Genomic DNA, 24,355 nt, shown 5'->3' on the forward strand with positions numbered 1-24,355 from the left:
CGTCCATAAGTGCAACGAACATTATCAATATCCTCTTCTCGTCAGTATTCCTGTCCACCTCGTTCATGGAAGTCGAGTCCGGGCATGGATGCACAGATTGTCTTGTGGTATGGCGCCAGGAAAGTCTGTACAGGCATGAAACCCTCGCGCCAACTGATTCAGGGCCACATTGAGGTCAGACAGACTGTAATTTGCTTGTCTCATGAAGAGGCTCTCGAACTTTTCAAGCTATAGCATGCTGTTCCACGAGTTAATGCCCTCTAGGTAAACTCGAAAGAATACCGGTGTGTGACGATAAGGCACCTGTATGTGCAGCGTTCGAGACCTGACCAATTGGTATGTGTTGTTTTGTAGCAAGGTCTTTCCACCGTCGTCTGATTCTCCCATTGATCCTTCGATGCTGGAACAAAACACCTGCTTGATTGAGTAAGAGAGGTTCAATCTCATCTGTCCAGAAGCAAAATTCGGCTGGTTGGCAGACGCTCACTGACCCGAGAACATTTCCACCCTCGCCAATAGGAGTGCCAAATTACCATAATTCTAAGACGTAGCTGGTGAGCTTGGTGGAAAGAAAACAGCTGCTCGAAAAGCACAGGATTCACTACGTAGCTGATTTTGCACTAGTAGGGAAATCTCTGAACTCGGCTGATTTGTCGAGAGCGACATCTACTAGTGTAGCTCTAAACAAATGTGATGAAGAATCTTGCCTAATTTATCGAGTCGTCCTGAACTGCATCGATAAACATTTCCTCTGTCTAGTCACGATTCTTTTTGCTTTGTTTGTCTATAATCCAACGGGTGGCCATAGTGTCTTGTGATATTTCTGAAGTACCTCTTTCCTCTATATCTGCACACTGAATTAACCTTGTATTAAGTCTAACGTAGTTATTTGAGCCACTACACCCTTGGTCACTACAGAGTAGTCCATTCCTAGGATCAACCAAATAAAGAGGTTGTTGTGTCAGTATGGCTTGTAGAGGTAAAATAGCTACCGTCATGTTGTTCAGGTGGTTAGAGTCTTCTCATGGAAGCCCTCTGTAAATTATTGCTTGCCTAGCATACATTCCACACAGCGCTCATGCCCGCATTGAGTCGTACCTTCACGCCCTTGACACACTAGCTTCTTATTAGAAAACTGAGACTTAGAGCAAGAACAGCACCACGATCGTGGTTCTCGTCTCTGTTGTATCGGTTTTTTGACCTGACCCGCCTGATTTCCCTTCCTTCTCACCAACCTGGCCCTTGCTATATCGCGCCAATCTTCTCGGATGTCCTCCCTGACCTCGTCACTGTCGTCGCCCTTGATCAGCTCGGTCTGGCTTTTTCGTTTTTTCTGAGACGATGAGTCTTCTGTCTTCTTCAGATGAGGAGGGACCTACCAGGTCCCTGGTAGGGATTGACAGTGTAGGCTGCGATGAAGCGGCCATGTCGGTAGAGACTATATCGCTTGATCGCGAAAGTGTTGAGCGAAGGGAGACTTGGGTCCTACGGTCGTTGAGCTTTTGAGCATGGCCATCTTGTTAGACCCTAGACTCGCTATCGACTGTGCGCAGAAACTACCGCCCCGCTAAGCGTCAAGCACATGAGAGACCGCTTGAACAGGCGGCTCGTTGAATTAAACGAGAACACCAGCGGCATGACTTTCTTCTTACACGTACCACATGCTCTCCTTCAGTCGAAGAAGCTCTATTCTGACCCGCCCGACTCCGGATGAACCAATAGCTTGATCGCTGATTCTGAACCCCTGCAGAGCCTGAAGATGTTGGAACTTATGTCTAAGACTTCATCCCCAGCCAATAGCTTACAGTGACCCAATCCTGTTACGCTCACGTTCCAGCCGTGCAGGAGATATTTCGTCCATGGTAACCGACTGTCAAAACCGCCCGCAGGATCAAGTTTTGCTGCAACATGATACTGCAACTTCGTGTCTTGAGTAGCCATCATATAAGACCAGTACACGGGTCTGCTCCTTACTCGTTCCACCACTCTATCGACCCCCAATGACATCGTGCTTGCCTGGATGGTCATGGTGATAGCTCTTTGTAGGCTGTCACACGGTTTTCTTGCAAGCTCTCATGACTTGAGTTGCTGGAGAGGATAGACTGGCAGAGAAGTAAAATAACAATAAGTGGAACCTCAAATCTCGTAGTTCAAAGGCATTATAGAGCTTCAGGTCATTGTGATCCCTCCGGACAGGCGATGATTGGCACAAGCGTTCAAAGGCTAGGGAATGTTTTCAATCTTTGAAGGTACTACTAGTCGCCAAAGTGCAGGACTGCGATGACTTAGCTAGTTCACCTAGGACAATTTCTGCTACCAGCGAGGCCTTATTTTCGTCCCCGCTGCACATTTTGGCAACGATCCCATCTACGCACAGCTAATCTCCGTCGACATTTAACACTTTGATCAGAAGCACATATTGCGGAGCTTCGGAAGGCATGGAACATAGCCTCTTGGCACGAGCTGCCAAACAGTGATAGGTTGCGAAAGCCATATTCTCAGCGTGCTGCAGGCAACAAAAGCCTCTGGTCAGCCTCTGGTCGCATACTAGCGTCTGACTTTGAGTGAACAAGGACGAGTAGTGACTAATGCCTAAAGTAGGCAGGAATTGTATCCACTTAATCCGGATTTGGGGAAATCCGGATTAAGTGGATATCTTCCACATCCGATCATGCGTGAACCGCGAAGCTGAGGACCCCACAGATGGGGCATCTGATCGAGGCTTGTCAGCGCACTAATGCGGTTGCTCAGCTCCCGCGGTGCACGAGTTATGCTATCCATGATGTACTTGTGCTGTGAAATATGCCAGAACAGTCACGTTGGCCCACTCTCCAGCCGACATTTATCCCATGATGCAAGCTATCATAGAGCTAGTGACAGGCTCACCACTAAGAATACTTGTTGTTCTAAATTCTTACAGGGAAGCGTCACTAAAGTAATGAGCCCTCAACTCTGAAAAGTGGGCGGGCGCTACGGTTCTGGTATAGATTGTAGTAACAGCAATCGCGGTTTAATGGCCAAGTCGTTGTTTCTTGAGGCTCAGCAGATTTGAACCTTTCGGAAGAGACTGGTCGCTGTCCTGGAAGGTATCTAAAAAAGTCGGTGAGATGAGTTCGTACATGCTGGTCAGCAGTCCGTGCTTCATGGCTATTCTCGGGGCCCAGGTTCACCACGAGGTCTGTACATCGGTCTGCGGGAAACGAGGAACAAGAAAGAATGCGCTTTTCGGCAATGATCAAAGAGTTGAGGTGTGCGGCACTCTTGTGGAATGCGTCGCCAAACACAAATTAGGCTTCGACAACCTCAATTCCAGCATTGATTTCGGCAAAGACCTTACACAAATAGCGGAGCATATCACAGGTGCTGTCATGGCGGCCTTTGGTACGCGTCGCAAGCGCAGAAGCAAGCAACCAACCAGGAACAAAGCAGAAAAGCTGTCTAAGGGCGCCGAAGAGCTCAGCACGATTGAAGCAGGCAACGATCTGCTTAACTCCCGAGATGTAGCAGTTGCAAATACACACGATGAACTCGTCGAAGCAGAACAGCGAAGTTCTGCAAGAGATGACATTTCTAACTGGACCACGATCAGACACGTTGTCGCTGAAGAAGACGAGGAGGAGGGAGAGGAGAGTATGAATCAGGTAGAATCACAAACTGACGACGGAAATAGTCAAATGCAAGGACAGCAATCACCAGCAATAGACACAAATAACGGGTCAGATCAGACATGGCTATCTGCTCAAACAGGCGGAACAGAAAATCAAAGAAATCACTCTTGCGTCAGTGGAGCAGTGACAGAGGCAGGAACAACTGAAGATCAGATAGAACAGCAGAGTAAGTCGAGGAAAACCATTGAGAACCCCTTGGGAGAAAAGCAAGACGAGTTCGGTCTAAACCATATTGACCACAGGACACACCAGTCAATAGATATGGGACTAGTGCGAAATCGTCAAACCGTCACTGAATGTGTTGGCAGTATAGGAGTATCTACTTCTGGCGCAGGAATGGCATCCATTCCCGACCAGGCCTCCACCAGCGAAGCGTCAAGCGCAACCATGCAGCAAAACACAATAGTCCCTTCTGCAAGGAGGCCGTCCGAGGAGGATGAGAGCCCAGTTGAAGGACTTGGACACATGCCAGAACAGTCTGATGAGGTGGATGCTATCGGAGAGGCTAACCTTCCAGAAGGGGTGATCGAAATACTGGAAAAGTTGCACGGAAAATTGGAGGCTGCGAAATCGCTCATTGCAATGCCTCCACGGCAAGCTCTTGGAACACCTGCAACGTTGAAAGACTATCGTGTCGCGGACCTGCAGAGAGAAACAAAGAAGATAAGCCGTCGAGTTCGACTTCGCAAAGGCCTTAGTGAAAGGTCACTCGCGGCGGGATATCGCCGATTCAGCGGCACGTCAACGAATATATATATGTCCGACAAGCGTCCGCGGAAGGATGATCTGAGGCGTTATTTAAAGCAATTTGAGGTTGAAGACAGCAAGAAAGTCAGGCAGGCGGTCGACGATGGCGACCATCATATTCAGGTCGGACTTCTAGCGCCACAGCTCACACGTTTGCAGCTGCTTAGCTGTTTGAGCTCCTGGGAGAACTCGAAGGAGTCTTTCAAAAGATTGACAGAAGCAGTCAAGGTACTCGTCGAGGCCTCTGTCCATCACCAGGAGCAGCAGTGTTCCGTGTTGAAGGAGTTACTCGACTTCATCTGCACTAAGGATGATTGGATGACACATACTATTTGCTGCTACGAGGGTACGTAACACATCACAGTAGTTGTGAAGTACTATCTTACTGACAAGTGTAGACGAGTCCAAGTTGTCCCGCAGTGCTGTCCAGTTCCTGTCTCAAACATACCCAGAACCTTGCGCTCTTATGTACACGAGGAAGAGGGTGTCCGTGGCGGACGAGGTTGTCGATAACGTCCAAACTGAATCCAAAAAGTCACGAACAAGTCTCCAGAATGCTTCAAGCACTGCCGACGAATCTACCGTTCCAACCCAACCAGCTGTGGTGTCTACCTATACGCTGAGTGGGACTGAAAAGGTTACAAGTCAATCATCTGAGCGATTTGCTTCAGCTGGCCATGGATCAGACCACGTTTCGGTCAGCACTGGCATTTCTACTGCCACTTTCGAATCAGAAGCTCCCGCTAGTAATGGTTCCTCCCCTCGTGATGGCTTAACAGAAGATATTGCGGTGTTCGATGTTTGCTTGCCTGCTATAGATTCGGTGAACGCTTCTGATCCTATCTGGCACAATAACGCGTACGAGGACATGAGTTGGGAATGGGATCACGCCACCCTTTCCAGTGGACAAACCAACGATACTTCAGCACGACCGACTTCCGAATGGAACTACGCTATGTTCTCGAAACCGACCTTCTTGAATTGGTGTCCAACAGATTTCTCAGAATGGGATGTAGCTGTTTGGTCTTACGAAGACATCAACAACAGGTCTACTTTAGCTGGCCGCTCGGATTGGGGACAAAGCTCTTTAACCCGGAGCGACTCTGTGGCTTGTGCGCTGCTACCTATATCCCCAAGACAAGACCCTATTCATCAGACCGCAGCCGCTCGCAATCTAACCAACAGCAATGCGACTACGGCATCAGGTCTATACGTACAATCATTTGAACATTGTGGCATCGACATCGATTATGCAGGAAACGTACAGGCAGGCCCAAATGTTCCTGTGAGCGCCACGAACACCCAACTGCAGCAAGTGCTTGTCAATGACACATCACAAAGTGTTGTGCAGGTACCGTACTTCAAAGTACCTGCGCAACAACCAGGTTGCGGTCAGCATGTTCCTCATCAGATGGTCTCAATAAGAGACACAACAGAGTAGTTGTCGGACTTATTTTTGTTCCTTTCTTGAGCTTGTATGCCTTTCCTACCTCTAAGACCACATCATCTGCTTTGCTTGTTTCTGATACGACGAGTGGTATCGCTACAACGAGGGATCCAGTGTGATAGCTCTTGAGTGCTGCTGACGTGAAGAGGTAACCAGGCGCTTGATACTATTGTACAATTAAACCGTGTTCCTCTCAACACCAGGGCACATTACCTCCTTATAGACTTGAAGATTTGTGACATCGTCGTACTTTTCTTTCATCGCATCTTGACTACTCAATAGCTGTGGGCCCTTTGGCAAGTCTTTCCAGCTCTGACCAGCTAGCCAGTCTGCAAAGCCAGCACACTTGGACCTGTCGATGTCTGACAGACTCTTAATCGTCTCTGCCATCTCACTCCTGCCTGCGCACAAGTACCGTGCTGAAAAAAGTTCTGATGCTGTTGGAGGGGCAATCGCCGAAATAGGCTGCAGGAGGAGAAATATGGTCAGCTGGACCGATGACGCAGTCTCAACCGGCGAAAGCCGAGTTGAACACGACCAAGAGACCTCGATGGGGACAACGTCAAGCCTGAAGACGATACTACAAATTCCTTGATGGGCGAGCGAATGGCATATACGACTATGCGGCGATGAGACAGCGTCTACGTTTGCAACTACGTGCACTTCGCCAATTGAGCATACCAGCTCGCACCACTCGATCAACGTCGCCGCACCCAGCTAGCCTTAACCACAATCTTACAAGCCCCTAACGCCTGGAAGCCACTATTACTTGGGTATCATTCGTCCCTAAAGCAAATACAAGAGAACGACAAGCTTGGTCGATTGAGCCGAGGCCAAATAGCCCCAAACACCTATCGAGGGAACTTTATCATGTCGCTCTGTACAGCTGATTGCGGCATGACCACAATGAAGCACGGTGCTGTTGCTCTTGTCTTCGTGAACTTTCAAGGTCACACCGCAACAACTCCTGATGTTTTCGGCCAGCTTGCGTGAATTGGCGATCTTTCGCTTCAACCGTTTTGCACTTTCCTTCCATATGCTCCACATTGCGAATCACACCTCAAGATTAAAAGAGCCAACCTGTCATAAATTGACGAGGATAAATCGAGACGCAAGCAATAGTCTATGCTTCTTCCGGGTTATAGCTAACACGGCAGGCAGTACTATCTCGTTAGAGGCTGCTGGCTGGACCCTGGCTACCCAGTCTCTCCTGGGTAGAAGTATGGTCGTGACGTTCAATGAGTTTGTTGAGTACTTGAAATGCAAACACGGCCCAGACTGATCTGAACTCGGTATGGCTCGCAGATTATAAAATTGGACGGGCGCCCTGCATTGACTGCATCAGTTAGCCTTCGCCTTCGCCTTCTCTCACCGACCTTGCCTTACACACAAGACATGACGGGCGATGCTTCCCGCACAGCTACATTGACGCTGCAGTGTCTAGTAATCGTTGTTTACCTGCTTATCCTCCTTATTCGCAGCTGCGGTTAGCTTAGTCGATCTCCTAAGCTTGAAGGACCACCTAAGGCTAATGGCCGCGTTGCGCTGATTGGGGCTACACTTTCACTTATCTGTGTCTTTCTTTCCAGTACTTCGCTTGTCATGTACTGGTCTGACGTGGAGTGGTGGCTAGTTCCAGCGTATATCTTACTTACGCTGCAACTTTGCGCTTAGTTCGAAGATCTGAGTCATTGAGTAGTAACCTGGAGACTGCAATGAATTGCGGCCTCGAATACATGAAGAACAAAACATCAAGCATGCTTGTCAACTATATCTGCAGAGTGGGGCAGTGTTCGTCACAGGTTTTGCCTTTTTGCTACCTAATATTTGTACATGACTCCAATATGCTTCTCATCCCCCATTCCATACCATTTCATTCCATTTCAGTGTTTTATAGCAAACACAACGTTACGAATTCTTAGCGTGAGACCTTTAACAACGGAAGACCGTCCTTTCCGCTGCTTTTGTCTGACAACGTATGAACCACATACATAAAGCTTTCTATATTTCAGGTAAGCACCAAGTTGGCACCTGCTGTCATCTGCGTTCCGTGAATCTGTATAGCATTGGATGGCAAATTCAAGTTGTGATTTCTCTGTTCGCCGTTCTAAGAGGCCCACGAAAACCCCTAGTCTGCCTAATCAGCCATCTTTCAGCTACAACGAAGTATGTATCTGCGGTCAAAAGATGGATCTGGGTGACGCATTGTGGATTGACGAACAAGTGTTCTGTCATCGAACTTGTGTGCCTAAACAGCGATATTGCACAGAATGCAGACAAATCACAGAGTGTGCTTCTCAACCTTCCTCGGAAGAACTTTCTTGGTAAGTGTCGATATCTTTTGTGACGACTTCGTGCTGATCTTGGTTACGAACAGTTTGTATTGTGCAAGATGCGAGGCGGCATACAAGAGCTTCAAGCTGGAAGCCTCGAAGGGTGTTGTCCTACCAGAGAAATGGAAATGAATGAGAAAGCTGCATACGAACAAGAGGAGATTCATAGGTCTAGTCATGCAGAAAGGATTGAGCTGTGTCATGTGTTCTGCTTTAGTTCTGCTTTATCAACAGTGAGCCTTTCTTGAGTGCAGCTGCTCCGTACTTTTTCTTTGTTGTCCGACCTGTTACTGTAGGCATCTTCGAATCCCCAAGCCTGACATTGTAGCTTGCATCGATGTGGATTGCGTCGGGTCTCAGTTTCGCACCGTATGTGCTTGTGTATTCTCGCAAACTTTGGCCATGTGTTTGGTATGAATGACGATTCATTGCCTTGCTCGCTATAGTGTCTGTCCGCAACGCACAGGAGAAGCCTGCGAGCAAGACCTTGGGAGGAGTACTCAATGGCTTGCAAATATTACCAGTTCTGTATAAGCTTGTTGACATGCGTTCTAGTCTATCTCTTTCGCTCCTCAATAAGAGATTTGGCCTGACACTCCCCACAAGCGATCTAGCCACTTGTTCAAGCGCCCTGGAGGAAGTGGTGTCTTAAGTCCGCGAATTCTACTCTATGGTCAATCTACATTGAAGGGAGGTTCCGTTTCGTCTCGTGAATCTGGTCCGCCTTAAACGACTCGACTTCAGTATCGAGGCTCATGATCTGTGGTGTCTTCTGACTCATACGAATGCTATCCGACTGGAAGAAGAACAGATGTGAGGTTCTGCTTGCACGATATCAGCTTCTGTGGAGAGACTGGGTTCTCGTGTTGACCTAGGTCGTGGTCGGCCCAGTCGAAAGCATGTGCGTTCTGAACCGTAGAGCTAGCTAGGGACCTGTTGAAAACAAGCCATAATCCGTCACACAGTGTCCGCCAATAGATCCACAAAACACTTCATCCTTCTGTTGGGTCACGACACTTAGCTGCAGAAGAGATCCTCGTCTGCTAGCATGGATCTGAACAACCTGTCCGCTCAGACCACCGTAGATCGCTGGTCCACAATGACCGTTTGCCACAAAGAAATATGGTTGTGCGTAATGGAAACTGGCACGGTAAGACAGATTGGCATAGTTGCATAGTTACATTACTCGTGAGCAGTCGTCCAATAATCCAGGGCCACATCACTTTCTAGATTGGTCACACGGATTTCTGAGCCACGTACTGTCAAGCAACAATCCTGAATTGCATTTATCATAGCGTCCCCAATACCAAATTCGTCTCCAGGCAGCCACACTACCCGATGGCGGGCATCGATACATGTCAAAGAGTTGGGGCCTAGCTTGGCAGGGGAACCTCTCCACTCGGAAGCTGATTCGACAGTGCCGACTGGTACTTCTGGATTCAAACATGCGCTCCATTTGACAGGCGTGTACATGTGGAGGAGATACAGATGAACTTGTGTGCAGCAGATGAGGGTCAGGAGAAGTACCAACAATTGCCCTGTGTTCTGCCACTTGCTACCACTGCCTGACTTGAGAACGAACAGACCGATAAAGGTGGCTTGATATGTGTAGAGCCCGATGAACATCTTGAACATCGCATTCCGGTATAGCTGACCTTCAGTATCGACCACGATGTTAGCAGTGTACAGGAGGCTGTATCGAGAGCAGATGTCAGCAATGCCAAATGTGAGGGCCGCGATCGGCAGAATCATCGGCGTCAAGATCGAATACACCAGCACTAGAGACTATCGTTAGTCACGTTTGACTGTGGAGGAAGTGTCGTCGAGCCAGCGGACTGACCTAGTACAGCAAGGATGCTGTAAAACGCGTACAGGTCACCCCAATGTAGCTGACTTGCCACTGAACCGGCAGCATCCTGTCGCTGACGCGGTGTCTTCGCGGTGGCACGAGACCATAGTCGACCTACGATATGCTTCCAGGGCAGCAGTGTCGACGCGGCCAGGGAGAAACCCTGAATCAGAATATAGGACATATAATAATTGCCCGCTAGTGGGAGATTGCGAGCTAGTATGCGAGGCAACTCGACCACTCCAGCGTTCAACAGCTCAAATAAGGTGGGTAGCAGAGCCGAACCGATTGATGCGACTAGAAACAGCTGGATGAACAAAAACATGAAGTGATACTTCAGAATCGTCAATTCCCGCGCTGTTGTCGTTGCATGATGAGCTTTGTCCACAATATATCGTAGCAGAGTCGGAAATATAGAAAGCAGCATGGAGGTGGCGATCGATGGAAGGACTCCTTGCAGAACACCGAGCAGAGACTTAGGCATACGAAAATTTCCAATAATTTGCAAGAAGCTTGCAAGCTGTGACAGACCACCCGTAGCTGCCATCGGCAATGTCCAAAGCGCGATCAAGGCCACCAGCACGAGTCGCACACCGACCTTGGACCATTCGGCACGTGACCATGACTGCGCGAGATTGTGCAGAAGGAGGTGATCAGCTTGCGAGCCCAAAAATGTGGTCTGGTATGTAGGTGCAGCCATGTAACGCGTATGGTCTGCGACAATGCGGGCTGCACACGCGTCCGTGAATGTCAGAACTGCAGCTCGTGGAGTGTCGTCTGTCGCTTGCTGCGATGCACCCTCTGCAACCTGCACCATTTTCTGAAGCGATGCGTACAGGGCCGGCATGCTCGTTGACCAAGAAAGCCTTTGGGTATGTCCAGAGCTCGAATACCGCTCAGCAATGCGCTTCACTAGGTAGCCCTGAAATTCTGTACCGCCCATACGCCGAGCGATACGTGTCATTTTGTGAAGGAATGACGCCTCCTCACTTTCGATTTGTGTTAACAGAGCCTCAAGACGTTGAGCGCTCGGATGACACGGTGCCAAAAAGACAACATCAGAGATATAGTGTTTCCAGCGGGAGAAATAGTCCGAGACGGGTTGAAGGTTTCGATGCACGGGCCATCCTTGCACCGCGACGAAGAACCGTGCGCTGTACTTGGCACCTCTACCTCCTCTTTGTTGGTCCGTGAACAGCGTATATAGCGCCATGCCAGTGGACAGTTGTCGCGAAATGGCATACAATGTGGCGCTCACCATTGATGGGACAAGCGCACTGTAGAGCCAGTACGTTTTGGCGTCTGACGGAGAGAGGTTTGACCAGCTAAGAGAATTCAGGAAGTCAGTCTGGCTGTGTGGATGACCGACCAGACGTGTAAAGGATGCTATGCTCGGAAGCAAGATCAGCGTCGACATAACACTCAGGATAAACAGGAAGCGAAGGAAGCGAAGGAAGAAGATGGCCTCGAGACCGCAGTGGTGCAATACAAGAACTTCTGTTTGTGTCCACCACTGGTACATTTGCCGCAAACGTCGGAGCTTTGGCACGAGGGACGGCAAGTCGTGCCCGGTATGGTCTCGTGATCTGGACAATAGAGTGAGCAAAGAATACATAACACAGGTAAGAGTTTCCAGTATGATCACACCTACACCAGTGATCTGGAGGCAGGCCACAGACGGAGAAGGACGTGACCTAGTGTTGCAATGCCTAAGAAGACAATGGCTGATATTGCGGAGCTCACGAGGGCTCTCCAGGACTCTGGCTTCAACTCCTGGGCCCGTCCGCCCCGCAATGAACCAAGCTCAAAGACCATTCTGACAATGGCAATGACGATGGCGATGATTGTGGTGACGGCAATGACGGTCCAGCGCATCTGCAGAGGTCGGGACGTTGAGGGTGCGAGACTTTCGTGATCTGGGTTCTTCTTTAGGCCACGACAGACACACCGCATTCGGTGGGTATGTTTGTCGTGACTCGAGACTTCTGAAACAGGAACCTCAGCAGCTGAGCCCTTGCAATCGCGTGGCTGAAGACGAGGCTGAGCCAGAGTATAAAGACGCAAATGCCCTTCTGAACGAAGGCACCATGGAATGAAGGCTGATGCAGCAAACAAAGGCACTTTCGGCCATCAATACACCACTATCATGTCTAAGCGCTCGGTCCAGTTCTCGTCATCCATTTTGCGAAGTCCTCGTCGTCTGTCCAGCGACGAAGTGTTCGTGATCAACACCTTCAACCGACATGTCCATAATTGTAGAGCTTGTGCGATATCTGAGTCCAGTCACGAGTACCGGTGTCGTCTGTGCCCCAGGGGTCATGACTACGGACGCGACGTAATGGACTACGTTCGCTACGACAGTGGACGTTTTGTCTCCGAACATGATGCGAAATCTGGTCTAGGTCGGACAGAGTTGGTAGTGCCGGAAGATTGTGGTGCTGCGCGGGTGTTTCTTCAGATCAGGGATGCTCAACTGCGTCACAAGCAAGCTGAGCCCAGGACTCCGAAGCACACAAGGCCGAGGCTCAGCACGGGGCTCCCTTCTTACTCGTCAAAGCCGGTCCTCGTTGAGCCCATCCTCTCAGGTCAACACCAAGGGCATCGGGCTGGTGCGTCCTTCATCTATGTCACCATACCGAGTTTTACCATTCCGGTACGTCTCTCCGAGTTGGCACAGCACCATAGCTAGAAGACAATCCAGCATGCATCGACGGTAGTCTCGCAGACGCTGCCTGTGCCGGTGGCTGTCAACCCTTTGTTGTTAAGTGTTTAGCTCAGCAAAAAGTCAGGACGATAGCCTTCTCATGAATCGTTCACATATCACCGATCCCGAAAAGGGGGAACAAACTTTCCACAACCATGCCAACGACCTGACGTGGTCGTGTGCTTCGTTTATAGCTCTTCGTATATGCAAGTGTTCGTTGGTCGATAAAATCATGACGGGCGGGCAAGCACTCGGTAGTATGTAATCGCCGTAATGACAATATGCCAAGCCGTATTAGTCACCAGCTTCTTTCTTCTTCCCTGCAGCCACCTAAAGGGTGTATTTGAAATGCGACGACCTAATGACGGCGTTATACTTTGTTTGGCAACTTTGCTGTCGATTTCATCTCTAGCATCATCACCGAACAACCAAGTTAACTATCGACCACAACAACACCACCGAAAAGACATGCGGTCGAACCAACCTCATCGGCCTTGTTGTTGTAATAGCTGAGATCCGTGTTCACCGCAAAAACGAGCAAAATCAGAGAAGAACTGACTACTCTACGGCAAGAGCAGGTTTGAAAGGTCATGCGTCGCAAAAGCACTGAATAAAACCGCCAAAATCATTAAGTTCACTACCTCCCTCAAATGTCTTCTCTCCTAAAGGCCATAGCGATGGCAAACGACGCTCAAGAGGAGGAAGCATCTTCAGACCCAGTACCAATCCAACCGGCACAGTAACGGTCACAGTATGAGTTCGGGTGTACTGGTTGCTACCAAATACACTGCTGGCGTACTGTGTCCCACTCCAAATGGTGCGTACGATGATCTTTCATCGCACCTGCTGTGGCTGCTGCACGTAGGAGCGCCTCTGTTGACTGCTGGGACATACCTGGTCGGCACGAGGATGACCAGGCCCGGAAGGGCAGCATTGTGAACTGGAGTGTATACACTCGCAACAGCTGGCAAAAGACCAAGTCAAAACGACTTCGCACCATCACCTGGACTCTCCCCCCTTCAGTACGTCAACAGCAGCCATATCATCGTCACCGTTCTTTCAATTTCACTCAGATGAGGGTCCGGAGGTTGGACCCGCCTCCACATCAATATCTCCTGGCCTCAACGGTGGTGGAGGTATCACTGTTCAGGGTGACACTCAAAACGTCGACACGATATCTGTGTTTGGGCCGGCCTTCGACAAGCACGCTATCAACGAGCCAGACGAGAATATGGTTAATGATAGATCACGAATGAGTCGTGACACGTATCCTGTTGTTCGCTCGATGCTCCAAACTAGCGACGCCGACTTCCAAGCATGGCCAGAAGATCAGAAGAGCACCCATATCTACAACATACGCACAAAGTCACGAGATTTTAGAGGGCGAAGTGCTCGGGTCTACTGCAGAGCTAAGTACGACAGTGAACGCAATCTCACCCAAGAAGCCCGACAAGTGAAGAATGAAGTACTGCATCTCGCTCCAAAATGGAGCAGCACCAGAACCGACACCCACCATGGCGTCTATGGGTTCTCCCTCGCCCACCAGCGCGGCTGAGTCGCCAACAGGACTGGGCATGTTTGCTGCCAATCGGCCACTGTCCTAATCCTACTCCACTGAACTCCAGCCGTGATCAACACCACGGATAAGCATTGAAGTCTTTCTACACCATTTCCGGTGGTTCTGCAGGATCCACTCATGCTCCGAGTACTTTATACGATTGTTGTCGCTAGATTGTTCATGGACCGATGTTCCCAGTGGTGACATGGCGAGCCAAGGAGATACTGTGAACACACAGTGTCTGTTACACGGTTTCTATGTTTTGACCTACTTCCTTTTGGCGACGCCAGAACCCGAGCTCCACGTGACAGGTCTTCCGACTGAACCTGCTCCTGATGATATCCGCCTTCACGATTTTGGACTGAGGTATCAATTTAACCTCACATGCCTGAGCCAGATCTTCCGGACCGTGTTCGCAGCACAGCACGTCGCTCACCACTACAATGCCTGGACGCGTGAACATAGGACGGACAGCATGGAATTGTTTGCCCGGCACGCCTTCCATTGTCGAGCTGACGTGCGGGAGGTGGCTCGTATGGTCCGTGACGGGGCACGTTTACTACAAATCGAAGAGGCCACGGGCAGCCCGTTCGTCTCTGCGATTGTGGCGTTGAACTGGCGGCAGTTCGAAGCCAGTACAGACGCTCAAGTGCGAAGTGCTTTCGATGCCATGCTGTCGAGGCCATCGGTGAGCGCGATCATGACGATCTTATCGCCTCAGTGGATGTACCGTCTCTTTGATGAATATCATAGCAAGACTTGCCCTACCAACGTTGATTGCTGTTTCACTGACTCAGACAGATTTTGTCCTGCATTATCGCAAGTGCACGGACCCGGAACGGACCGATTTTATGCAGAGTGTTCGACTACAATGCAGCAGTTGTCAACTGTTTATGCAGCCATCGACCTTCGATGCTGCATCGTGTTTTGCCTGTCGACGTGGAGGATATCGCTGCCCGAAGCAGGCCCCAGAAAGGGAGCCATTCCTACAGTCAAGCACGGGTCAAAGGCTGTACAATATCTTGAGCTTGTGTCGATTGAAGGGAAACGACTGCTTGCAGCGCATCAACGCCTTACCACACCATGATGACGATACACTGCTTCCAAAAGACGGTGTGGATGTCGCAGCTATCCCCGAGACGAAATTGCTCGACATGGCTCGAGAAATCGAGACCCAGCTAGAGATGCTGGCACATCTCTACGTGACAGCGTGTGCATCATGTCGTCAACGCAAAATCAAGTGTTCGTTACGTACCATCAACCGTCGACCAGCGGCTGGAAGAGGTGGCAGCAGATCATGTCGACCACTATTACCGATCATGGAAGTGCCTGAAATCGTTGCCGCCGGGAATGAAACGTGAAAATGTACAGTCGCAAACACTACCGTTCAGGTGCGCTCCTGGAAGCTCAGCTATTAGTCCATTGGCAGTGCAGGGTCAAAGGAACAGACTTTGCACAATTCCGAAGGCATCCACGCGTTGCCATGGTCGTGTGTGGGGTGGTCTTGGTACGTTGTCCTACATTGCTCTAGATATCCATGCAACCTCGGGCGAATTTAAAGTTGTTGCATGCCCGGAGCATTGCGCCGCGAGGCTATTACCAGGTTGCGTCATGGCCTGCGCGCCAGATGAAACATGGAGAACACCTAGTGCTCACACTGTGCCTCACGACCTGCATGCACTTGTGCAGTGCCGCGATTTGGCCTAAAGTAGTGACGCGAGCTTAAAATCGTCGAATCACGATAGAGCATCTGGCGCTTCCAGACTTAGTCCATTTAGTAGATAAGAACATCTTTACCATTCGTTTCTGTAGCACCACGAGTTCGCAGGACAGGACCAAGGCCTATTCCAGACATTGACAACCACAGCTCTCTGAATTTCCGACTTCGTTGTACGTTAACTCGACAGACTGTTTGTGATGGTGGATGAACGAACCCAGGCACTGGTGACAGCAGCATTGATCGTCTTCGCAGTCCTCACCGGCCTTTACATCCTGGTCTCGCAAGCATATAGATTTTATGCATTATGGCTCCGGCGAAACCATCAAATTGATAGCGAACTAGCACTTTCAAATTCTCACTACCCAACGTCGGTCAAAGAGGTGTCTATATCGTCACCTGTGACTACAGATGTACGGGGGAAAAGGTCACTGGCTTCGATTTCTAGACCACAAGTACCAACACCACCACCTCCTCCACCACCAAAACCACAACCAACTTTCTCGTCGGACTTGCTTAGAACGCGGCAGGAACCTTATGGAACCACTCCACCTCTACCTGCCGTGCGTGCATCACCTGCTCGTACATACCCAGGGCGACCGAGAGCAATGGTCAACTTTGCCTCGAACCACATGGCGCCTACAGGACACTCGAGGTACGATGAACTCAGGACATTCGACCCGACTAGAGGATCAGAGGCATCACCTGAAGGAACAGAAAGTGTTCCACTGACCATGCACGGTGACATTGCCGGACCTTCGACTCAGACTAGACACATGATTTCACCCACCTTTACCGTGGGTCAGCTCCACACGCCGACAACCGCAAAGCGAGCGGCAGCTGTCCAACACTCTAGACAGACAACACCGAACCTGTATCAGAGCGCGACCGCTTCCCTTGTATCTGAAGCCGACAGTCCTTCACCGGACCCTTTCTGAATGGCACCGCGCTACTGGCGATACACTGGTCAATTGACGCTCGAGTATCTGATACGACCATTGCACTCCACGTACATGATCGACGACTGAATAATGTTTATCTATTTGTATATACTATTGACCTTCTACCTAATGCACAATCGTTTTGATTTGCATCGCAATCTTCCTTCAACAACGTGCATGTGACCAATTACTCTCGATGCCGCAGGCATCTGACCAAGCATAATATGCACACAAGAGCGGACAGGATGTGACCCCAATCAGCACCGCGAGACCTGGCGGCTCCGGATACATAGCTGGCGATCGGAGTGAGTGTTGGCGATGCCCATGGCAGGGTATTGTTGCGGGTCGTGTTTGCGCCAGTGTCTATGGTCGATACCAGTGAAGACAAGTTAATAGTTCGAGTTGAGGTCCATGTCGTAACGCTGGCACCGTGGCAGTTGCATCTTCCTGTCCCCACCCAAGATTCGTTGTCGAGACGTGGAGGCTCGACGATGATGGTTGAACTTACCACAGAAGATAATGCTGAGGTGGTATTGAACGCTGTACTGGGGCTGAAGGATGCTGGGCTGTAAGTGAATGACGTGAGGCTCTGGTGAGTGTGGTTGTGATAACCGCAAGCCATGTTCGCAGCCGTCAAATGCAGGTCATCTCCTCAACCGCTTCTGCTGAGATATACTTCCTGCAACGAGCAGATCTAGGAAAAACAGGCAGCATAGAACCCAAATAGTATGAGCGTAGACGCCGTGTTGTTGTCTTAACCACCAATTGAGGTCCAGCGTTCGACTCCCAACACTAGCAGACTTGACCCACACAATTTGATGGCCACCATCTCTGGTGGCCATAACTTTCTGCTGCCGCAAGTCTAGTTCAAGGCGAGAGAAGCTAGAAATACCTTGAATGGCTGCGTATCGAGATGATCTTGACCGTATCGTCCATTCTGCCATTCCAAGTCCACGATGTCTGATAGTGGCTCCACCATGGAATATTCCCAGGCGAGCAGGACAGGAGCGAAGAGAAGTCGAGACGGTAAGTTAATGAAGGCTCAAACGTTGGATCGTTACAAGCACTGACGGTATCGTGGCAGAATCGGACGATGAGGAGAGAAAACCGAGTGCGTCAGATGACCAGCCTGGATCTGTGCCAGAGACGCACCAGGCGACAACCTCGGACGCAAGCAAAGACCAGAAAGGTAATCCTGCGAAGACAAAGTCCGGGCCACCAGACGATGGAAGTGAACCGGAGTTGCTGGACGACAGCAGTGGCGCAAATGACCCGTTTCCAGGTGCTGGATGTCAGACCATTGCCAAAATCAGCACGGCCCGTCGCACTCTGTATGTCAATCGCTACGGACCACGACGGTACCCCTGGTTCGTCATGAGTAGCAACTTACGACTGAAAGATGGTACCAAGGAAGAAGAGCTACCCAACATCGCGAACGCATATGCGCGAACATTGGACCAACCCATCGACATGGCAGACAAGGTCAAGGCCGGCAAGAAGTTTGGGAAGAAAGACATCCAAGGTGTTCTGGGTGTGCTCTGGGACTTCGACGAGAGACAGAATCCCTTGCGCGCCGTGGAATCCCTGAACCCCAAAATGGTCAAGAAGGGACTTGATAGTGCTCGTGAGCGACGTGAGTACCTGAACAAGGGCAGACGACTTCCAGCATACCCAACTACCTACGTCTGGGTGAAGTTCACGAGACCCATCAACGAGGTGGTAGGAAGGGAACAGTCATCGGGTGTGGTCAGCAGCTGGGAGTTGGGCAGTAAGTATCGCAGTGCCTTCGGCAAGAATCACATTGCCCGTGAGCAGGACCTCTACCGAGATGCCAGGCGCCAGGCAGATCGTTTCATCTCATGGTACGAAGAGAATGTCGTGCAAGATCAGCGAGAAGGCTCCGTCTTGTATGAAGAGTTCGACCGCGAACCCACGGTGGTACCACGGCGAGCGACGAGCGAGTCTCCGTCGGTGCTCAGTGAGCAGGCCAACGACCCGGACCGACCGCTGCCGACGATCGAGGGTAAGCAAGCTGCTGATCGCGTGGGATCGACGAGCTTGAAGCAGACGAGCGGGCCAAGAAAACGTGTCCAAACCGTTCTGCCTACACCCGAAAACGACAGCGGGACTGAGAGTGTTGGTGGGGACGAGGGTGAGCTGACCGAGTTGGAGAAGCGAGAGATGTTTCTCATGGGCTTCAAGCAGCAGCGCAAAATTCAGGGGGATTTGAGTCCAAAGGAAAAGAAGATGTTCGATGTTGCCTTCGCAGCGTTCAACATGGGCTGAAGACCACCAAGAAGACTACAAGATCGTAGAGTAGGATCATGTAACACTCGTGTGTGATGGAGTGTCAAAAGGTCTAGACACGTGTCAATGGCATACCCGCTGGTCGGGAAGTGATTGCCAACCCAACCAGATAGATGCATGTAGATTGAAGTCCTTCTGAGCACCACCATTTGTTCCATCCTGACGTGATGTTGGCCAACGGAAGGATGGAATCGCAGGGCGCCGGCAATACGAGAATGGCCAGTGGTAAAGAGGAGGGTCGTCTTATTGCTCGCGAAAGGGCCTGTAGTAGTCTTCGAGCACTATGAGCAGTGGAGATAGGTCCATTTGCAACGTGGTAGGTCGACAAATTTCTAGGAAGTTGCTACGTGTAATGGTTGCTCCCGTGCTTGCCACTTCTGGAGGTCTGCCGGTTTCGACAACAGCTTGCCCGAGCTACAAACGTCATAGATGACGTGGGACCGAAGGGCAATCTTGTCAGGACGAAGAACAGCATCGACGGTGTCCCACAACAAGATTTGCAAATGATTGCTCTCGTAATAGTAGTCGTTCTTGAAGTACAACCATGCGAGCAGAAGCAGCCAGCGTTTCGGTGCAAGGACACGGATGTCTTTGACTTTGGCATATGCTGCTTCTTCACCGGATGCTTGCATTCGAATGTCCACATAGGCACCGGTACGGATCTGCTGCTTCTTCAACGTACACATCGAGACAGATGCCAGATCTTGCCACCGAGGATACTCTTCAGTCTTCGACACCATCACGTATTTTCTTGTGTGCGGGGCGTATGTCAGGTCGAAATAATCTCTGACTGCCTCTGTCTCTTCTTCTTCTTCTGTCTCTACCTCTGGCTCTTCTTCTGTCTCTTCTTCTGTCTCTTCTTCTGTCTCTCCTTCTGTCTCTCCTTCTGTCTCTTCTTCTGTCTCTTCCTCTGCCTCTGCCTCTGCCGCTGTCTCTTCCTCTACCTGCTGCTGCTTCTCACCATGAGCAGTCCCTTCTTCTTCACCGCTCTCAAGCTTATCGAGCGTAACGCGGGTCGTGGTCGAAGAGGGCTGGTCCAAAGAATTCGGTGAATGCACTTCGGAAGGCACACTATCAGCACTCATGTGAGTACGCGGCTGAACATTTGTCGACGCCTTGGCTTGGTTTGTCCGGTTGGCATCTGGACGCCGCTTCCCTTTAGAACCATTGGAGCGGTCACCTCTTACAGGAGATGCAGTGCCATGGTGCGAAGCCGACCTTGGTTTTGATTTTCTTGCATTGATGTGCCTGAAATGACCCATTCTACCACCAATGTGCAATGAGGCTCTTGTTTATGGCCCTGTGTGGTGAAAATAATGTTGGTCGGAAATGGGCACCTGCAACTCCGTAACATGAATTTACAGTAAGTGAAATTGGCCAAGAACAATGTAATGAAGCTAACAAAGAATATGAGAGAGCACGACATGCCTAGTAGAGGGCGCCTAAGCTAGCCTGTAGCGCCCGTAGTATCACAGTCACTGCAGCTTCTCCAATGACGTTAAATGTCACCGTGACTGTATGTCAGACGTCTGTGGCCCACCTAAGTTTGGCGCCTAAGCCACTGTGCCTGACGGTGGACGGCTTACACGTGATCGCGTTTGTCTTGCAGTTTACCTCCGTGGTCGTTCACCCTTCTCGCATGCCACACTCATTTTTCAAGTCGATGACTCAACCACGCTGTTTGTCTCAAGTGCTGCTACACTTCCTGAATCAGACTCGTATTCGAGATGGTCAACGAAAGAACCTGGATCACGCCCTGACCGAGCTCAGTCACATCTCGTCATGTAGCAAAACACCCCCACGAATACAAAAAGCCTGGAAACAATGCCTCCTGATATCTCGCGAGGCTTTCTTGCTTTTCAGCGCCGCATTTGCACGGGACCTCTTGTGCCACACGCTCAAGAAAGAGATGTGTCAGATCATTGAGACCATCAAGTCACAGAATCAGGAGCTGCAAAAGCATGGTCTCTTGATCGCGTTGAGCCAGGAGTATGGGTCACGGATCGATGCATGTCAGTACTCTTCCGTATATTGAGCTTATGTTAACACGAACCAGGCCTGGCAAGCAATCATGCGGTTCCGATCCTGCAGCCTGTTTTACATGTGAGAGACTCGAGTCCAAACACTTCAAGATCTTCTGCTCGCAGCACAGTCGGAAAAATCCTTCACACATTGCAGTCGGAGCCAACCTTTGTTCACGCGCTGCCGGCAAACCTCGATCGAATGCAGTTGGAACATCTTCACCACCTCAAAGCGACCACACAGTCTCTCTGGAAAGCGAGTACTTGCACAGTTCCGGTGCTGGTTCCGGCAGAAGATTGTTGGGGAGGTCCCCCTCCTGGCTTTCACGAAGTCTTCGAAGCGGTCTGGAAAAGCAAGAGTAAGTCCTGTCCTCAGTGGCGTCTCCTGTCACACTAAGATGTTCAAGATCCACGTGTTTTTCAACGCGGGGCGCAAGTGGACAGATCACAAGCAGCCGCTGCGTTCAGTCAACTCGCCGAACCGAATCCTCACAACGCCACAACGATCATCGGCTCCGATGCGAGTCATCTCCGACAGACTTTCACGTCTTGCTCTGCGCTCGAGAAACACATTCCTGTTCACAACGAAGCCCGAATGGTAATCAACGTTACACCCACCTACTCCGTGGTGGATCTTCACATTGGTAAGACCACCTCCACCTGGAAGTTGATCCCTAACGGCGGTCTGTAGACTACGGTATGGACGCACTGTCAGCCACCATGCACCGGTGCCGCAAGATCTGGCTCATGTTTCCACCGACATGTCACAACCTCCAGTTGCTCGAAGCCGAGTTGAGCCAATCCACGCGGTTAGCACGCATTGGTTGTGATCTTGAAGGTGGCATTATTGTAGAGACTGACTCAACACAAGCCGTGTTCATCCCCTCGGGCTGCCTCCATGCCTGTCTTACAACCGCAGGTGGATTTCTCGTGTCTATCGATTGTTCAACGCGCACCTCGGCTCGGCCATTCTCCCACTATCTGCAACGGCACTTGTACCGCGAGCTCGACGCCGAGGGCCAGCGCGATATTTTCTACAAGTTCGTTGACACGCTCGAGGTTGCAATTGCAAACGGAGTGTCGGCTGTGGCTGTGGAAGCATGGATCCACTGCGAATCCACGTTACGCAGTTTCTCCAAGTGGGATGGCGCGTGGATGATGAAGGCTAGACAGACCTTGCGACGCGTCGACTCGTTCGCTGAGCTGTGTCCATGTGGTTCGTCCTATAGTAGCTCATGGTATGATCATTGGCTTGGTCACCACCTGGCATTCTTGTGTGACGCTCAAAGTTCAGCTACATCACAGCAAAGTAGTCGCACGTGCCGAAATACCTTGAAACGTAAAAGAACGCATACATACGTGAATTCTGTGCTGAAGCCCTGCGACGGGGGTTTAGTGGAAAGAAGTGCTTGCAGGCTCAACTAGGAACGTACTACAGGACGTAGGAAAGTACATACCGGAAACCACACCCAAAACCACATCCAAAACCACATCCAAAACCACACCCTAAACCACACCCAAAATCACACTCAAAATCACACTCAAAAAGACATCAAGCATCGCACGGCAAAAAACACTTACAACAACACTTCAGGTACATGGAAACACAACTCGTATCCTTGATGCTGCATCGAATTCTTTTTGACCCCATTACAAATTCTTTGATGTGTCTATATCGTTTGCGTCGCTATCGCTGGTGATCGCCAGAGACTTTAGGGCTTTTGTGAGTCTGGGGCGAGATTGTCTACGAGCAAACTGTATATCTTGCTCATCGGACGCGGCAGCAACAATCGGTAGGCCAAGATCAATCTCACTGTCGGTCGACCAGCCACTAGATTCACTTTGAGATGACGAAGCCAGCTCATACGTTGAAGAGGCTTCATCCGAGCGTCCATCTTCTTCATCATCATCACCATCGTCATCGTCATCGTCATCGTCATCGTCAATGAAGTCGATATCGCTCTCATGTACAGATGTCTCGTTAGAAGACCCGTCGTAGATTTCGTCCTCCCCTTCTTCTTCTTCGCACCCAGCATTGTAGATGTGGTTGGTAGCGCGCTCGACCTTCTCAGTACAGTCCTCGACGAAGTCCACACTGAGGCTGTGACACTGTATCTGACGCCATCGCACAGGTCTGGGAAATTCTCCCCCCATGCTGACGAGAATGAGAGAGAGATGGTACTTGTGCTTGACGTCGTACAGGAAGACAATAAGACAGTATATGTGGTGGTGAATACTGCCAGCTGGAAGTGGGAAGCAAAGTGCTGGCCTTCATTTGTCACAACGTCCTCTATTTTCAGTGGTCACGCTTTTGACAGATGCAGTTTCTACGGACATGAATGACCGTTCTACTTCGTTGCATACGTGAAAGGTGTCCAGATGGACGAAGCAAAGCTCCTCCATAGAAGTGACGAGGTGGTAGCCGGTGATTCGAAGATGAACCAACCGAGTCAGAACGTTGAAACTCTTGGGTATGCAGTGAGCGAGGTGCGAGATTGGGTGAATCGCCCCATTGCAGTGCGCCGTCAGAGAATGTCAGAGACGAACACGCCGCCTCGACCCCTGAACGCGTTTATGCTATATCGCAAAGCATACGCCATCCATCTCAAAAATCGGACGACCAAGCCTGATCAAAAATTGGTGTCCAAAAGTGCTGGACGGCGATGGCAGCAAGAATCATTAGAGGTCAAAAACTTCTATCGTGATCTCGCGAGACTGGAACGGGAACGGCATGCTGTCGCATTTCCCAACTATCGCTTTGCGCCCCGGAAAGAGGATTCGTATGGACGTGGCTGGAAGGTTGCAACCACAGTAGCAAGCTATTCTGATGCAGTTCCCTCAGCGGGACAGACCTGTGCTGTTGGGGATGCTCGCTGTCAATATTCTCCCACTAATGACGGCGATGATGAAGATCAGGCGCTGTACCTAGAAGTGTTACAGTGGTTGGCTGACGAAGTAACACATGAGACACCCGAAGAACTTACAGACCTCTAAACAAAATACAGGCTTGGCAATTGTCTCAGGTCAACGATGTGTGAAGCGAAAGAGGGATCTCTATAACGA

At 50.3% G+C, this 24,355-nt stretch overlaps 5 protein-coding genes across 5 annotated transcripts; 2 read left to right on the forward strand and 3 right to left on the reverse strand.

Annotated features, from left to right (window-relative positions):
• Positions 1-3,143: 3,143 nt before the first annotated feature.
• LTR64_008721 (uncharacterized protein) lies at positions 3,144-5,856 on the forward strand (the record flags this gene model as incomplete). The annotated part of the gene is made up of 2 exons (XM_064903030.1): positions 3,144-4,761; positions 4,814-5,856. 2 exons carry the CDS (start codon positions 3,144-3,146, stop codon positions 5,854-5,856), a joined length of 2,661 nt encoding a protein of 886 aa, XP_064750539.1.
• A 3,521-nt stretch (positions 5,857-9,377) lies between these two features.
• On the reverse strand, positions 9,378-11,461 carry LTR64_008722 (uncharacterized protein; the record flags this gene model as incomplete). The annotated part of the gene is made up of 2 exons (XM_064903031.1): positions 9,378-9,973; positions 10,036-11,461. The coding sequence occupies 2 exons, from the start codon at positions 11,459-11,461 to the stop codon at positions 9,378-9,380; spliced, it is 2,022 nt and encodes a 673-aa protein (XP_064750540.1).
• Positions 11,462-17,920: 6,459 nt separating this feature from the next.
• On the forward strand, positions 17,921-19,250 carry LTR64_008723 (uncharacterized protein; the record flags this gene model as incomplete). The annotated part of the gene is made up of 2 exons (XM_064903032.1): positions 17,921-17,990; positions 18,049-19,250. 2 exons carry the CDS (start codon positions 17,921-17,923, stop codon positions 19,248-19,250), a joined length of 1,272 nt encoding a protein of 423 aa, XP_064750541.1.
• Positions 19,251-19,603: 353 nt separating this feature from the next.
• Positions 19,604-20,533, reverse strand: LTR64_008724 (uncharacterized protein; the record flags this gene model as incomplete). The annotated part of the gene is made up of 1 exon (XM_064903033.1): positions 19,604-20,533. The coding sequence occupies one exon, from the start codon at positions 20,531-20,533 to the stop codon at positions 19,604-19,606; it is 930 nt and encodes a 309-aa protein (XP_064750542.1).
• A 2,409-nt stretch (positions 20,534-22,942) lies between these two features.
• On the reverse strand, positions 22,943-23,446 carry LTR64_008725 (uncharacterized protein; the record flags this gene model as incomplete). The annotated part of the gene is made up of 1 exon (XM_064903034.1): positions 22,943-23,446. The coding sequence occupies one exon, from the start codon at positions 23,444-23,446 to the stop codon at positions 22,943-22,945; it is 504 nt and encodes a 167-aa protein (XP_064750543.1).
• Positions 23,447-24,355: the final 909 nt, after the last annotated feature.

The sequence above is a fragment of the Lithohypha guttulata genome (genome assembly GCF_036872675.1).
Source record: "Lithohypha guttulata strain CCFEE 5908 chromosome Unknown scaffold_12, whole genome shotgun sequence".
NCBI classification, from domain to species: domain Eukaryota; kingdom Fungi; phylum Ascomycota; class Eurotiomycetes; order Chaetothyriales; family Trichomeriaceae; genus Lithohypha; species Lithohypha guttulata.